Source organism: Anas platyrhynchos, chromosome 2 (genome assembly GCF_047663525.1).
Source record: "Anas platyrhynchos isolate ZD024472 breed Pekin duck chromosome 2, IASCAAS_PekinDuck_T2T, whole genome shotgun sequence".
Taxonomy (NCBI): domain Eukaryota; kingdom Metazoa; phylum Chordata; class Aves; order Anseriformes; family Anatidae; genus Anas; species Anas platyrhynchos.
In genome coordinates this window covers 134,437,257-134,454,976 of record NC_092588.1, presented here as the reverse complement: position 1 = coordinate 134,454,976, position 17,720 = coordinate 134,437,257, and the positions used below count along the sequence as shown (strand labels likewise).

Sequence of the window (17,720 nt, the reverse complement as noted above, 5' to 3'; positions counted from 1 at the left end):
GCCAATAAGTGATGAATGAATGTGGTAACTTAGAGCCAGAATCTCCCAGAATTTCCAGATGACCTTACTTATCAGTCATCTGCATAAAGTTTTCCGTGTGTTTTTTTCATGAAAAGGTCAGAGTGCAAATGCAATACTGCTTCTCTGAAACCAGTTTTCCAGAAATACCAAAGCAGCCAACCCACTATTACAGGTGGATCAAATATTCACAAATTGACTCAGAGGTTTTCAGGTACCTTGCTAATTCCAGAAAGACATGTGAATCATTGTAGCTTTGTGGGGGGTTATCGTTAGGCCACACAACCTATACAAAAGCCTGCTTTACCTATGGTAGACATATTTTGAGGAGAAAAATTCCCTGAGTCACCTGAAATTGATGTACAGAGATATAGAAGTCTTTATAGAAATATAAATTGCAGTCTTCCAAGTGTACATGCTTTGATTCTTCTGTGTGATAGATACAGATATGGACCTGCAGAAGGGTCACTGTACCCCAACTGGTGGCCTTCTGAAGTATTGAGATGGCTGATTGTGCTCAGTGGGTGGAATTTCACATCGGAAATGAAATTTTTCAGGAAAACAAAGAGGAAAAATATGACAAAGGCTGCCATTTTACACAGATGTGAGCAGGAAGCTCCAGCTGCTGAGTTATATCCTAAGGATGTGTACCTGCCAAAGATCACGCTCCTTACAGGGCAGCAGACTAGGGCTGTACAGGAAGTGTCGAGAGGACATCACAGAAGGATGCACTATCAAGCATCTATAGGTATAGGTATGTCAAAACTCAAGAACAAGTGCAGTGGAGAAGGCATGTGTTATGTCTGACTAACTGCTGCAGTTGCCAGGCTGTGTGGCAAGGCATGGAAGGGATCTGCAGCGCAACGCTAGCTCATTCCTTGCTAGCAGCTGGGAGGAGTTGGGAGTCCAGCGTTTTTCACAAAAACCTAATTGTTTCATACACGCATAAAGTGAGGTAAGGAAGAAAATGACAAGTATGAAACAAATTATTAGCTTCAACAACCAGTAATTATTAGAGATATAAAGTGGGATTTGCTTCTTCTAATTTTAGGTTTGTGCTGTGTCTATTCTCGGTTGAAGAAAATCATGGCCTTGATTTGACAAATGTTTCTGAATACCTCTCTCATAAGGGGAGTTTTGATAACTGTGGCTAGGTAGGTGTAGATTCCTTGTACTAATGATGTCTTAAAAAAAAAGAAAAGTCAATTTCTCATGTGATGAAAGAGAATCTGGCACAGTACAAAGTGTCTGTGTGTAAGATATATAGACAAATGGCTTGCAGCCCCAATCTGGGACATAGTTGTGCACTGTTTTGTCCTGTGAGTCATGAGATAGCACTTGGATAAATTGCAAAGAGGAGATAATAAAGAGGAGAGCATCCAGGGAAGGGGAAAGAGCATGTTTCTCTAGTTGCAATTTAAAATGTGTCTCTTTCCACTTGTAATGGCACTAAATGGTGGCAGGAGAGAGCAACTCCCTTTCTCCCAAGATAGAATAAAGGAACTAAAAAGAGATTGTCAGAAGTTCTGGAGGAGTGGGAGAAAATGAAAAATCAAAGACACCTGGGAAGAACTGCCCAGGAAGAGATAGAGCAATCCATCTCAGTGGTATTGGCACAAGTAGCACAAATGGCTCTGCTAGAGTGATTTTAGTAAGACAGGCACTTGGCCTTGCTAGATTGAGATATGTGTGTTATTAGATAGCTTGTCATTTATTTAACACAGACAAACTCTGGGAATTATTTGGGCAAATGATTTCTACTGCTGCTGATAATTTTCAGTATATAGTGCACCTTCTGAAGAGAATTAAAATAATTAAATGAAGCAAAGGAAGATTTTGATGTCTGTATCTTAGAGATGCGATTATGTATCAGTGTCTTCAAAAAAGAGAGAACGAAAAGCATAGCATGTGCTAGCAACAGACACTACGTAAGACTGATGGAGATTGGCCTCTTTCTGAATGAGAAAAAAGAATTAATCTCAGAGCAAGTGAAACTGGTAAGGCTCAACAAAGGAGGAATGCTGCTAGATTCAGGAAACTTGAACACACCACCCAATCTGTAAGAAGTATGGATGGAAGTCTTTAACACGTTTAGCAACTCTAACCAGACCTGTAAGAGCTTCTTCAGCAGTTGTTATCTTATGTGATTCTGGGGAAGCACTCAGTAGGACTGATCTGGCAATACAAAGAACTGCAGCAGTTGAACTTTGTCTAGCAGAGTCCTTAGTTAACATCCCAATAACAAAAGCAGAAAGTGCATCTTCACATGGGCAAGGAGCAATGATTACATAAAAGGCAGCTGGAAGCAGACCAAAGACATGATCTCTGAAACTCTCAAAGAAACCAAGCAGTGATATTCCAACAGGAAAAGATGTTCCAGAAATCATTTGGGCCTGTAGATAGTTTCAGTGTGTGTTTGTGTAGCTCTGATTTTAATGCAGAAACAAACCACAAATGCTTTTCTGGCATGACTGGGTGCAAATTGCTGGATAGTTTTCAATCCAAGAGTCAAGGATTTTTATACAGATGTTCCAGTTTTCTTCCTCTATCGAACAACTATCAAAGGAAATATTCATAACACATTATCTGTTTATAGATTGGCTGATGGAGTAGTTTTCATTGGAAGGTCTGGAAGTCGATGTGGATATTCTTCTGAGAGCAAACTTGGCATTTGGAAATAGTGTCAGTATTTCATCTCTGCTTTGCTGAGAAATGAAACTTTCCATAATCTTATTCAGTGCTGCCAAAGATGAATTTGAAGGAAATGACTGCAAACTCCTTCTGCCTGCAAAACCAAAGTAATTTTCACATGGCTGAAGGCCTCCTGTCACTAGGAGCTTGAGAGGCCTGTTTTAATTCAGAAAGAGGTGTGGAAGCCAAGGAAGTACAGAGAGGGACCACGACATTTTGTGCAGTGAGCAAGTCTTATTAAGCTGTGTTACAGACTAGTATAGGATAGTAAAAAACAGAATGAAGAGGAAAAAAAATACCAGAATCTCACTGTATCACAAAATTGGTTAGTATACCATGTCTGTGGATAGCAAAATGTTTGTTTTTCTGTCCAACCCATAGAAACTGATTTGGAGGACGCTTCATGTTGACTTGGCAGATGTAATTGGCATGTTTTGCACAAATCCTCATATCTACCTGTTGGCCTCAGTTTACCTCTGAAGCATTCTTGATTTCCATGCAGAATTTTCATGTGTTAAACACAGAAAAACAAGGAGATAAAGGCTGAAGACTTAAAGGGAAATAACACAAAAATCACTGATGTCTGTCTAATTCTTATGGCACAGCGGTAAGCCATGCTAGCATCTAAACAATGACAAGGAAGAACTTGTGGGGAAAAAAAAAAATTGCTGGGAAAAAAAACAGGAAGGATTCCTTCCTGGCGTGATTACATAGCTGAAGTGGCCAAACCTGAAACAAAATTGAGATCTGGATAGAGATTGCAACAGGATTTTCCTACAGGAATCAGGTTCATCTCCAACAGACAGCTGCACATTGGGTCAGAGTCTATGCTGTATAGGGAAGTCAGTGAGGAAGCATACCCTCTTCATAAGGATGTCAACATAAAAACTGCAAGGAATGAATCACAATCCTTATAAACCCTTCTGCAACTGTTTAAATGCACTAAATAGTATTCATAGGCCATCATAAAATACATAGCCTTAACAAAATTTTGAGTTGATACAGAATTGTTGGATACTTGTATTTATAAATTTGAGTGTAACCTTTTTATTGCTAGGAGAGAGTGATATGATTTGATTATAAAATATTTCTTCTACAGGTACCAGGAGAGATCAGAATGGGATAGAAAGGGAAGGATAAATGTGGAAGTAAGAGAATTTCCATGAGTAGAAATTCTCTAGTTGCAGCTTAACATAAAATTCTGTTTTCTGCCATTATTAAACATTTCTTTACTGTTTCACTGTAGTGCAGACACTCAGCAAATACTGCTAAATTGAATTCCAACACTGTATTATAGTGGACTAAAAGTCAAACATAAGCAAATAAATATGTGCTTTCCAAATGTACATGAAGTAAGATTATTACTACTACTAAACAATTATTATTTAGGAACATAATGAAAACTAAGACCTTTAAAATTGCAATTTCTGATTTTCTAGTCAAATAAAGCAGAGAAAAATCTTAAAAATGGGATGTACCAACTTTATTATTAAATTCCAGATTAATATGTTTTTCTTCAGGTATTCACATTGCTAAAAAGATAGACAAACTGGGCATGAGGTCATCGGACACAGCTCAGATCTTTTTTGAAGACGTAAGAGTCCCTTGCAAAAACCTCATCGGTGAGGAAGGAATGGGTTTTACATACCAGATGTTGCAATTCCAAGAAGAGCGACTGTGGGGAGTAGCCACTGGTAAGTCATCATTCGTGCTGCTGGGGCCTGGCAGGAACACAGGGGTCACCCTTACTGCATGACTAATAGCACTTTCCTTTCATTGTAAATTATGACCTCTTACAATCTGTTTTTGAAATCTGTCATAGCCTGGATACAGACAACCTTCCCTTTTAGTAGGAAAGCTTGAAACAGAAAGAAAATATTTTGTGAGGTATCACAGAGGCTGTTTTTGATTTTCTTCTTTTTCTCAGTCTGTTCTGCTGATAAGAAAAAACAGCATCATGTTATGCTGGCTACAGATGTAGTAAAAGGGTATAAAAATACTGTCATGAAATAGAAGAATGGTGACTTTTCCTGTAGTGCAGTAACCTGTGATGTTTATCTTTATCCTAGATTTTAGAAAAGTAATTTAGTGGCTGCGTAAATACAGGATTTAATAGCTTTGTTTTTACAGATCTGTTTTATCTCAATACACATTGGACATACATGATACAACACCAAAGTCCTTTCCCTGAAGATCTGCTGCTATAGAGTTTGTTTTACTCTCAACTCAGGCCATACCCAAGTCCACATGTTTGAGATAGACAGATTCTGGATATTCCAGATAACCAGATCCAAGTCTGGACTGTCCATCTTCAGCCTTCCAACCTTCCCCTTGCCCCATACCATTTGATTCTTTAACTTAAATGTAATGTGGTTCACTATAAGAAGATTGAAGATTGGTCCTCTTTAAATTTCTGGTTTGTGTAAATAATCTCATACCTGTACTTCTGTTCGTACACTGCCTGTTAACTCTCTTTGCGTGGCTGGAGAATTGGGAACTGTACAAAGTGATTTTCTGATTCAGTGACCAGATTTTAAAAAAAAATCACTCCCTGTTATGGTTTGATCCCAGAGCAAATATTTTGGAGTTCAAATGCTTAAAACACCTTTGGTTTAAGCCAGTGTTTTTAGTTCAGTCTGAGATAAATGGTAAACATGAGGGCTGTTGTAGAGAGTAGGAGGCCAGGCTTGCACAGGATGACGCTGCAGACTCTGGCAAGGATCAGATGCCCTGTACTGCTCCTGTTTTTGCACAGTGTTCACAACATTCATGGCATGGAGATGAAATGAGTTCGGATCATTCCACATGAAGTCTCTAAGCCTAATACTAAAAACACGAACTGGGAATTGCCATAGCAAGGACAGTGCTGTAACCAGCGGCTCCAGGTTTTCAGAGCAGTTGTCCTCTCTACTCTCCTCCTTGTTTTTAAAAGCTGAAAAGTCCCATGAGCCTGTGCCTGGCCTCCTCATCTACACGAAGGCCCCAAGCACTGGGCAGTTTGGGTGTAATTGCCTGCAAGCTGCCATTGCAGGTGCACAGAGCAGCTCTCTGGTGCCTACCCGCGATGGCCTCCGCAGGCCGGGTGGCCTCAGGTCTGCCGGCAGCACTATGCTGGAGGCCTGGAGCCTGTGCTGGAGAGCTGCTTGCACAAAGCCATCACTATTCAAGCTGTGGATGCTGGCGTACACTGCAGGTACAGTCTACGTTCAGGTGGCAGTCATGGAGAGCCACATGATGCCAGTCTGAAGGGGTCTCTGGAGGTCCCCGCACCATGCCTCCTGGTGAAAGCAGGGTAATTTCAAAGCTTGATCACTTTGTTCATGGCCTTGAACAAACAAGTTTTGAAAATCCTGATGAAAAGAATATTCCTGCCTAGGCAGAAATGTGACAGATCCAGTGAAGAGAATAGTTTGAAGCAGTTTTCTATCCTTGAGGGTAGATAGTACAGCAGTAGCCTTGGTGTAGAGCTGTGTTTATACCTCAAAGGTGACTCCCCTGTATTTCTGGTGCCCACCATTAGAAGTCCCTCAAGTACCTGACCTCAGATTTCTTTGCTTATCACAAACATGTATTTTCCAAAGCTTGGGATTAATCTAAAGGAGTCAGAAAATCAGGCAGTGTGGCAGGAGGCTGTTTTCCTGCAGATATATTTTACCATCTTGTTTTTCTACGAGCTTCATCAACATAAAAAGAAGTCTTTTGCTAATTACTGACAGTGCTATCAAACAGTTACCGTGTCACCTTAGGAGAGCTTATGAGCAGAACAGAAGAATTTGCCCCGCTGAAATCTTTGCGGGATTTGTTTTAATTTATGTAAATCTACTGTGCCTCGTGCTAATTACCTTCAGGGCAGAGCTGTATTTCACCTCTCCTCATATGCGTGGCTGGTCACCACGAGCCCTGCTGCAGCAAACGAGAGTCCCCTCCTCCTCAAAGCAAAAAGGCACTTCTGAAACTTAACCAAAGTTTACACAGACCGTAAGGGCTCAATTAAGCATTCTTATGCTCAGTTTTGAGTCTCTGTTAAACAAAACGACCATAAACACCAGGTTGCAGTGACATTCCCCAGGCAGCAGAGTCGTGTTAGTCATGCCCCGGGTGAGAGTGATGCGTGGTGACAGCATCAAAACACAAAGCCCAGCAGGTGAGATCACTTGTGTTCAAAACCGCCGGCGGCTTGGTGCTCTCCAGCTTTGCACAACACCCTGGCAGCCCATGCACTCGTTCAGGAAGCGGGACACCAGGTTTCAATTTGCCTTATTGCCAGAAAGACAATGAGCAATCTGGGAAGGGCATCTTCAGCCCCTGCTGCCACCAAGGGAGATGCAGCTCTGTCCTACGGCGTTTTTGCTAGAAAGGAACCATGCTGTGCCCCCTGGGTCATTTTTGCTTTTAGCCACTGACAATCTGATGTAAGATGTATGAAGAGCACTGGAAGCAGGAAAAAGGCTTAGGTCTCGTGTCACATTACAAAGTTCACAAGTAACCAGTTGTAGTAAATGAGAGAGTTTGTCAGAGTAACTGATGTTCGGCAGAGAGCTGTTTGCCTGATGGATGTGGTTTGTTACACCACAATGTTACAGGCACTGCTCGGTTCCAGTCCTACAAATAATAGTTTTGCTTTCAGTAGTTTCATTATTAGGTCTGCACATGTTCATCCTAGTCCTTGTTTCTGGCCCTCAGAAGGACATTCCTGTACCTTCCCAATTCATGACCATTCATGTGACACTGAAAATCATGTTTGTTTTTTTATGAACACTTCAAGGACTGCTCTTAGCTTGCTTGCTTCAACTGCTTCTTAAAACTTGACAGAGGCAGTTCACTGCCACTGCAATTCTTTTCTTCCTTTCCTTCCTTTTTTCTTTTGTTGTTGTTGGTGGGTTTTGGGCAGTGATGGTTTTTTTTTCGTTTTTTCTTTTTATATATTTTTTTTAGTATGAAATATAATGTGGTTCAGCCTTCTCTTTGTTTACTGGTTATCTTCATTGTGGCCAAGTATTAGAAGTGTGTGGGGAGTTTTCTTTCTTTCTTTCTTTCTTTCTTTCTTTCTCTCTCTCTCTCTCTCTCTCTCTCTCTCTCTCTTCTCTCTTTCTCTCTCTCTCTCTCTTTTTTTTTTCTTTCTTATTTCCTTTTAAAATATGTTTTTCAGTGAAAGGACACATGGAAAATGAATTACCTGGAAGGCTTTTTATTTTTAGCAAGCCTATGTTTTTCAAGAATTTTACTTTGCAAAATTTGGTCACAGGTGTGCTCTTTTCTTCCAAGTGGCATGTTACCAAAGCTGTTGGTAGAAGTCATTGCCTTTCCTGCTTCATTAAAGGGGAAGAGCTGCCACAAACCTTTCCCATGTTGTGACACTCAGCAAACACCATCACTTTGAGGACCTGTTACCCTGACCACAGGAAGGGAATGTTACTATGGCAAAAAGCAAACAGTTTTCCTGTGAATTGCTTCACTTGGAGGCCAAGAGGGAGTTCAGCATGTGTGTGAGAGAGCAGAATGGCACTTCTCTAATGACTTCTATCTGCTCCTGTAGCCTCAGTTTTATGAGCACCATTGAGTCACGGCAGGATGACAGATCCTTTAGCATGGGCAACCCACGTCTGTAAGACAGATTGTTTAGCTCAGAGCTTGCTGTACGTCTCAGTAGAGAGGGATCAGTGACCGCTTCAGAAAAATGTTTTAGTTTCCTTTTGTGTTGGGTGGAGAAATAGCAAGGCAAAGTGTGTTTACAGTGAGCAGAAGTTTCAAGTGGGAAAATATAAGTTGGATGGAAGTATGAAGAAAAGATTGTTCTGCATCTGAAAACTGCAAGTGCTTTCACAATGCTCTGCTATCTGGTAGACAGCACGGTCCCTATCCTGCCCCCAGTGACATTTCCTGCGTGTGCTGTCAGTCAGTCTGAGGCCAAGTTTGCCTGAGGATGGGAAGAATATTGTATGACAAATGAGGAAGCAAACACGCCAGTACAGTAAAAAGATGGAAATTTAGAGAGAAAATGAATTTCACTGGTGATAATGTCATTTCCCTATATTTATCATACAACTGGCAAGATGTTGTGTGCTGTTATGTTGTAAAGGGCTGCTGGCAGTCGTGGTATTCAGACTCGCTGTGTTTCATTGCTGTTTGCTTCACAGTCGAGCTTTGTCGTTTCAGAGCTATGCTTCTAGCTCTAAATACCTGTCCTGAGAAAATCTCCTCTCTATTTTTGTGTTCCTGGAATAAGCAGAAGGGCAGTGATGACAGCCAAGGAAACAAGGGAGGATGGGGTAGCTGAGACATGGGGCAGGAAGGAGGCAGGGAAGCAGGGAAGTAAGCACGGTGAGAACAAACCTCCTGTGCTCCCTGCTCCTAGACTTGATGCATGGTGACAGCCTGAGCAAAGATGGACCAAAACCCCATTGCGATCTTCAGCCCTTTTGCAGCCAGGGCTGACGCAGGTGCCGTTCTGCTCCTTCCCACCAAGTCCTACCATTTCCCATCTGGATATTGGCAACCAAATGGGCCATGCTGGAGCACCTTGCCCTGACAGACCTATTCAAGCCTAATCCCATGCCATTATCCCTCTCACCTCTCTTCTGCTGTCCTAGCACTGGCACATAGTTTGGTTTCCCTCACAGCAGTGCAGACTCAGCTCCATGCTTCCCAGTTTGGGGTATGGAGCAAGAGGTGCCTAGGCACTTCTTGTTTTTTCTGTAGCATCTCTCCAAGCTGGAGACCATAGGTGTACAAGCCAAAAAGCTGTTAGCATCATACATCTTACAGCATTGTGTTACGTGGTCTTTTGGGAAAACAGGGATGTTCCTTTTGTAAAAGAAACGTAGCTGGAGAGAGCAATTTATTTTCCTGTCCAGAATACGAACATTAGAGTGACAGCACAGAATTTACACAGAAGAAAACAAGACTTTACTATATATGTTTTTTTGTTTGTTAGTTTGTTTTTCAAAATAGGCAATGTGGATAGTTGTTTGAGAAGGGGGGAGGGGAAGTATTAAGGGAATGAGAAAAGCCAAACCTTACAGGATATGGTGGGGACAGGATGCAAACAGCAGTGCTCTGTGGAAGAGCTAGTACATGATCATGGTGGGAAGCAAAGTCTGCATATGAGAACAGTATATGGATGTATACGAGGATATATGAGAGCAGTATAGAGATGAAATTTAAGTAGAGGTGGTCTCAATATCGATGCAAAAAAGAAGAATGGAAGCACACCGGCCTCCTGTGAGGAATTTGCATTTGTCTTGGCAAGAAAACACTCTTCTTTTTCTTGTTTGTAACAGGGTTGCTCTGAGGTTGCTCAGAAAAGAAAAAATGCAGCAAAGTAGTTCACTTAATTCAAAGCAGTTGCTCCCATCTCTCTCACCTGTTTTCCAGCTGTGTCTTATTTTGATTGTGTTTCCATTAGAAGCACAGTGCAGGATTCACTAGAAGTGGCTGTGAAGCTTCATATTTTCTCCTTCCTTTCTTTATTGGGATTAGATCATGGAATGTAATCAGAGTCTGTTCACTTCCCTTGATCTCTGAATACATTTCTGCCTTCTTCCCTGAAAGCTTCCTTGAATTTGCGTTTCTACAGCATTGCTCAGTGTGCACACTGCCTGCCTTCAGATTTTATTTTGGGATTATTTCTGCTGTTCAGGACACAGGTAGCTTGGAAACCAGCTTGTTCCACAAGCTTGTGATAGAGCCCCAAATCGTGTATTAAGGGTAAGGGTCACATGCTTGTTATTGTGTACTGCTCTCAGTGACTTTGCTGCATTCCTCCCACTCCCCTTCATTATCCTCTGAGTTTGGCAATTTGGGACTCAGGTGGAATGAGGATAAGGGATTTGTTTTCAAAGGTACAAGGGAATGCCAGACTTTTTTAGGAGCTGAAATTCTGCACTTCAAACTGAGCATATGGAATAATTTACTTTAGGAAACCTAATGTATTGTTTGTAAAAATGTATTGTTTGTATTGGGAAAAAAATGTTTTCAATAAGAAAGAAAAAAAGAGGTCTGGGTAAAGCTATGTCTCGTTCTGTGCTTTGCTTCGTGAAGTCCTGACACCGCTGGAAACGATCATACAAGAAACCATTGAGTACACTCGCCAGCGAAAGGTGTTTGACCAGTCCGTGCTGCACAACCAAGTCGTGCATTTCCGCCTGGCGGAGCTGGCCACCGAGCTGGAGCTGCTGCGCTCGCTGCTGTACCGCACTGTTGGTGAGTGCCCACATCTGCCCTCCCAGATGTGTTTATTTTTAATGCAAAGAGCATTGTCAGGCTGAGGGAATATGGGGAGATGGTTGCCAGGCTGTGGTCAGTAAGTGCCTGTGTATAACCGTGCTTTTTTCATCATTTTTTAGCTCTCTATGTGGAAGGCAATGATGTGACCAAGTTTGCTTCCATGGCTAAGCTAAAGGCAGGTCGTCTGGCCCGTGAAGTGACTGACAGCTGTCTGCAGTTTTGGGGAGGAATGGGATTCACCAGCGAGGTGCTGGTGAGCAGGTTTTACAGGTAAGCAAGTGAGTGGTGAACGTAGGAGGTTTGTTTATTGCAATTTTCCCTCTTAAATGCCCTGCTGAAAGATCACACGCTGGAAAGGCCACCAGCTCCTTGCTGATGTGAAAGATACCATCCCACTGAACAGCCTGTCACTGATTTAGGTTAGAGCTCACACTGCAGTCCTTGACCATGCCATGAAATGGTCTCCCCTGTCCCACTGATGTGGGGTGACTGGTGTCGGGAAGTTGGCTGGCTCTTCCTTTGGCCAAACTACAACTATGGGGTTTGAACTAGCCGCAGGGTAGCCTGAATTTCAGGTAAAGAAAGCAAACTCTGTGTTTTTCCTGATGGTCTTTGGAAATGTGCTAGGCAGTATGACAATGAAAAGAGGTGAGGCCTACCAACAAGTGATTTTTTTCCTTTGCTTTCTGCTTATAATCTTGATTACAGGATCAGAACTAAAACAAAGCAGTAGCTTTTCTCCTGACTCTGAGGGACCATTGAAAATCAAGCTTCATCTTTTTTTTTTTTTCCATATTTCCACCCCAAAGGTGTCTGAAATTGGAGTTCAACACTGGGCTCCTGTGGGGAGCTCCTGCTTCACTGCAGACAGAGGCACTGGTCCTGCCCACGGACCTGCAGCAGTCTCTGATAGCAGTCTCCATGCAATTAGTCATACTAGGTACCTTGTGAGACATCTGAGTGAAGTAGCTGCTTCCCGCAAGTTTTTAGATCATTAAAACAGCCTTTTTTGCAAATTCAATAAGCCCCATGCCAGGGCCTTGAAATTTTGCAGTGTATCTACTTCTACAGTGAAATTCCTTCTAAGCAAATAGTTTTCCTGGCAGCTGTGCTGGCCTCATGTCCTATAATGTGTTGGAGGATAAAGATGGAACTTGTATTTTCTCCTAACAGCAGATTTCATTTCAGCCTTCATAAAACAATACCTAATTAATGGCTGGAAAAAGTAGTGGTTCAGTTAGTTCAAAGCTTTAGTAAATGTATCTGGGTAAAGTCAGAACAGAACATGTTGAAAAAAAACATATTTCTTTATAATAGGTTGATTTGTTTGGACTAATGAGGGTTTCTCCCCCAAAAAAGTAGAAACAGAGTGTTAAAGAGTGGAATGTCAACCTATCGGTGATTTCATGACAGGTCTCTTACAGTACGGCAGAGGAAGAGAGATAGATACCTTCTGATATTTGACTCCTGTCCTTTACTGGTTGATGGGATAGGGGTGGGGGAGTTGTACACCAAACGCCCAAGTAAGGCCTTGATGCCCAATCCATATAGTATAGTTTATAGGGTGTAACACTCTAGGTAACACAGACACTTTTCCTTCCAGCAAATGGAGCAAGTCAGCTCTCTGTCTCATGGCATTTTATGAGCAAGAATGCCATTGTGGTAAATCAGAGAGATTGTTAACCTTTTTTGACTTGTGGATACCCAAAAAGTAAGGACTGCTGAGTGGTGGTGGTTTTAAGCCAGCTGTCAATAGGATGTTTTTTCTTAGTTACCTTTTTCACCACCTGTTTATTAGCAGTTAATGGTCCTCAGTGATGGAGGTGCTGAAAGCTATTGCAGTTGGCACTTTGGATAAAATGAATACTTGTCTTGAAGCATTTGCTATCAATGTAGAAATGTGCAGACGTTAGGCCATGTACATGTATGTACATGTATATTATTGCTAATTGTGGACAGGGTTTTTCTGCGTGAATTCCAGAACGGTTTCTAAGCACATCAGTACAGTCACATTTTCCCTGAGAAGAACTCTGGAGTATTTCCTATTGGTATCAACTGTGTCTGCTGTCTGAAGAAACATATCTTTCTGCCTCTAAAACAAACAGTTTTAAATAGGGCTAAAAGTGGTGCGATATATATAGTCTAAATTTTTCTGTGAATCAGTAAAATTCCCTCATTGAGTAACCATAAGCACCAGGAAGGGAGAAGTAGAGTATTACCTAAATAAACAATTACAGGTTCGATTTAGAATCCTGTTAATCTGGAACAGTAAGCAAAGCAGCGACTTTCCTAAAGCTGTTCTTTTTTTTTGTACGGCAGTCTGAGTAACCATTCACGTCACACTGGTGTTTGTAAAGTAACATGCTGGACTTATAATAACTGCACAGCATGATATCCAGTCACAATGTACAGAGATTTTTGCAGCATAATACTTACCCAGATTCCAAGGAAATGTTAGTCTGTGACACGTCAGGCTGTTTCTATTCAAAGAGTACACGGCGTAATGCATGGTTAGTGCATTAAGTCTTCGAATTTCAGTTACTGGTGTTAGTGGGGAGATACTAAACAGACCCAGCACAACACTGTCTGCCAAAAAACTTTATTCTGATGATTTATTCTGATTTTGTGATTCTGTGTTTTATTCGCATCTGTCCATTTTAATCATTAGCCTTTTAAATCTTGTAAAACAACTTTTTCTAACATATAATGCTCTCTAGAATGTGTTGTTGAAGATGACTGTTTCTTCATGTAGGTACCTATACTGGACTGATTTTATATATGTAAATGTTTCATTTTTAGTTGTAGAGATTCTGAAGAGAGTGGATTTGAAAAAAGTTTTGAGCTCAAATATCAAAGAGTTTAGCAGAAACATATACACCAGTAAGAGTGGACTTTCCACACTTGAGCCTACTAGCCTGGTTCTGCAGGAGAGAGCCAGACTGGAGCTGCATTTGTTTTTCCCTTCCCTACATCAAATGCCTCAAAGACATCATGACTTGGGAAAAATCGGTTATTGAACAAACCTACCATCTATATGAAAGCCCCAGGTAGTGAGAGACCAGTGGGAGAAAACCTTCCAGAAGCAAGTATATTGCATTTTTTTCAGGCTTCATAACATGACTTTTTTTTTTTAATAACTTCAGCCAGTGATCTATATATTTGAATAATAATTTTATACACTTCTATTGAAATAGGAAGAGTGTGTTGACTGGAGATCTTAAAAAATAAACAAGTTTGTGGGGGGTTGTTTGGTTGGTTGCTTAATTTAAGATCTTTTTAAAGTACTAAACACTGTGTCTATCTGCTGCCAGTGCTTACAGGCTTTACACTTGGGGGGGGGGTGATGGGGAAAATACTATGATTTCTTTCCTTGGTGCATCGTGAGAGACTGAAGAAAGCAATAATAAAAAAAAAATCTTGATTGACTGTTCATGTGAAATAGATGAAGAAGAAAACTGCATAGCTGCAGAAGGAAACGGATTTTTTTTCCCCAACTGCCACCTAAGCATTGCAATATGAAGTTTTATTTGTAATTAAGAATAGTTGAAAATCAAACTTCTATTGTAGTTTTTAAGTGAAGTATCTTTTGAATAAGGAATGTATTTCCTTATAAGTCATTTTTTGTATTTCTCAAATGTTTAAAAAGCCAATTGAAATATCTTAATCGTTTTCATTTTGTATAGTCTTTCATTCTTTATAAAGCATGTCTAAACTAGAATGAGTCTAGACCACTGGGTTTTTTAATCAGTCTGTCATTATCACAATTTATGGTTGCACCAAAAAAAAAATAAAAAAAAAATCAAGGTCTACTGACAAAAATCTGCTTTGGAGTTAGTAGCTAACTGTTGGGACGAGACTTAATGACTTTCTCAATGATCTGTGAAAACGAATAGTTTCAGCCTTTTTCTGCAGCGGTCTTGTAAGAGATCTAGCTGTCTCTGGAGATGGAAGAGATCACACAATACTACATATGAAGATATATCAGTAAATTTTGAGGAGAAAAGTCTTGCTAGTAACACAATTGTAACACAGTGATTGAGGGGGGGGGGGGGGGAAGTGTTAACCTTCTGAAATCAAGTGGAATTTGTGCTGAAATGAGGCAGCATTCAAATAGCCTTCCTGGGAGCAGTGATGCTTTGAAGCACATAGATCTTGAGAATGATTTGGCAAGGACTTAGCAAAGTGCTGTACCAATGGTCTCTTTGCCAAGAAAGCAGGGAGCAGCGTCCCCGAGGACCTGCTGCCACGAAGTCAGGCTGATAGTGAAAAACAGAACTGGAGTAACCGAAACCCCCCTTCCCACAGGTGCTCACTTTCTTCCCCATGTCAAAATGGCACCAGCAACTGCAAGATGCCCACCAGAAAAGGGGAAGAAAAAAAGACTTCATTCATTTTTGCAGAGCTTTAAAATTATGTGAAGACATCTGCACTGAAGATAGTGCAACAGCTTCCTCTCAGGGTGTTTGCAAACAGAAAGGGCTTTTTAGATCCTACTGCCGCATGGCTTTTGAGAGGAGAATGTAACTCAGAGTGGCTTCCTGGGCAGGCAGAGCTTCTTGGTTGTAGGCAGCAAAGGGTGGTAGGATGCACAACTACAAAACACTCTACAGTTTTACTGGCTTGGGGCTAGAGACAGACTTAGTGTGTGGTGTTAGCTGTGGTCATAGCACCTGTGTAGCATATTACTAGCTTAGAAGCAGTATTCGTGGTCACTGTGAGATTGGTACCTTTCCCTACTTCATTTTCTTATCCTGAAAACCAGCCCTGATTTCCAGGATTACTGGCACCAAAAGGTTTATAAACAAGGTGATGGGCACAGCTTGGCTAGTGCAAAACCACAGCAGAATCTGTGTCTGCAGAATAAACACTAGCCAAAAGAGGGAAGTTAAAACTGAACAACTATGGTAAGACTTTTGCTACTGAGATTGGACTGAGACACACAACGCAGCCACGCGTTCAGGCTGTAAGTCAGAGGGTCCCCCTACGGATGCATTCCTGGAGGAGGTTCTGTGTTAGGAAACTACGGAGACAGGAAACTTAATTTGACAATGTGGATGGCCCTTTTTGTCCCCTTTGCTACCGAACTAGAAATTACTGGTAACATGGACTGAGGCTGGTGTGTGGGAAGGGCTCCTCACCCTCCCTCTTAGGTACAGTTTTACCTAAGAGTAAAGAGTTTAGTTAGCGTTGAGGTAATTATTATTTTTTTCCATGGCTGATGTCTCAGGTGTGGGAGATTTCTTGATTGTGAGGAATCTCCTTACTGGGAGTGGGTTTTTTGTTTGTTTTGAGGGGATGCATTGAGGGGCACGGAATGCAATGGCTCTTTTCCTCAGGCAAACTGCTTGGGCTTTCTGACCCTCCATTCCTGCTCTCCAAGGAGAACAGCATTCAACAGCATACCTCAAAATTACGCCTTTTGTAACTGCTGAGTATGTTTTGAGCTGGTTCCCTACCACGCTTGATAAGGGTGAAGCCACTGCAGGTCAGTGCTCACCTCTGCAGAGTTGGAGGTAGTTCAGGGCATGCAGTTCTGCCATGGGGGCAATGACAAGGCAGCAGAGGACTCAGCAGTGCAGCAGTTCCAGAACAAAAGCATTACAGGGGAAGCCTGCCTGAAACAATACAGTTCTAATATTTATATATATTGAAATATTTATATGCTGTATTAATAGTGTATTACTCATATAATATTAGCAATCAAAACATTTACTTACAATAAATAGCTTACATACAAGCTTACTTTACCAAGTCACCTTCCCCAGCTTCCTCATCGGGTTCCTGGCAGAATAATTAGTGCTCTGGTTTTGTTTTCTTACACTGAGAATGTGTCTTTTTTCCCAGAAGAGGGCTGCTAAATTAACATAATTTGAATCTTTTGTCATCTCAGTCCTCTTAAACTAGGTAAAACCTTCTGTCCCGTCTCCATGGGGGAAGAGGTTCAGGAGGAAATATTCCTCATCTCACCCACAGAGACAAAAATGTAATTACCAGCAATTTTGTAAAGACAGACATAAACACACACACACAATCATGTGAAAGGTTCCTTTTAAAAGTACATTTATATAATAAGTATCTGATAATAAGAATTATCTGTTGCACAATACCAAAGCCAGATCTTGCCACTGCCTGTTTATAACTTCATATAAGCAAGCTACATGTGTCCAAGATACCTGCTGCAAATGGAGGATTTTTATCTGCATCACAGAGGTTTGAGGATTACTTGCTTACTGTTGCAACGATGCTGTGGAGATGCAAAGCACTGGCAGAGGCTTTCTACAGCTTGAAAAAACAGATAGCACCACAGCACAAAGAACAACTAGCCTGCTGTTGTTCCAGCTCTGTTGTCTTTACCAAAACCCATAGGAAGGTGGGGAATTTTCAGGATATTGAACTAATAAGTAGAGGTAGTTTAATGAAATTTTTTTGTTATGCTTTGTTTTCTTCTCCCTAAAGAGGAACAGAATTTTTTGAAGACAATTGCTTGAAGTGCAGTAGTTTGCATTCTGGCTAGCCAAGGGAACTTAAGCAATACTGTCAGGGATGACTTGGCAATATAAATGGTATTTTTTTAATGAGTCCAGTTAGAAATATCAAATCAAAAGTAAATAAGTTTAGAGCAGCTATTCATTTTTTAAACAGAGAAGCATCATACTAACAAAGATTTAAACTAAAGGCGTGCTGGCTCTCACATAGCCATTAGGGAGACCAGAGTGGTTTCTTTTTGTGCAGAATCTTCTGTATAAAAAGGTACCATCTTCATACAATTCTACAATACCTTAGCG

At 41.2% G+C, this 17,720-nt stretch overlaps 1 protein-coding gene across 1 annotated transcript in view; it reads left to right on the top strand.

The window, feature by feature from the left end:
• LOC101799835 (probable acyl-CoA dehydrogenase 6) overlaps window positions 1-17,720 on the top strand; it is an 86,243-nt gene that overhangs the window by 67,052 nt on the left and 1,471 nt on the right. The window contains exons 6-8 of the mRNA XM_027450794.3: window positions 4,230-4,403; window positions 10,750-10,911; window positions 11,055-11,205. Of these exons, the coding sequence (XP_027306595.3) occupies window positions 4,230-4,403; window positions 10,750-10,911; window positions 11,055-11,205 (487 nt within the window). The remainder of the gene's footprint in view (window positions 1-4,229; window positions 4,404-10,749; window positions 10,912-11,054; window positions 11,206-17,720) is intronic.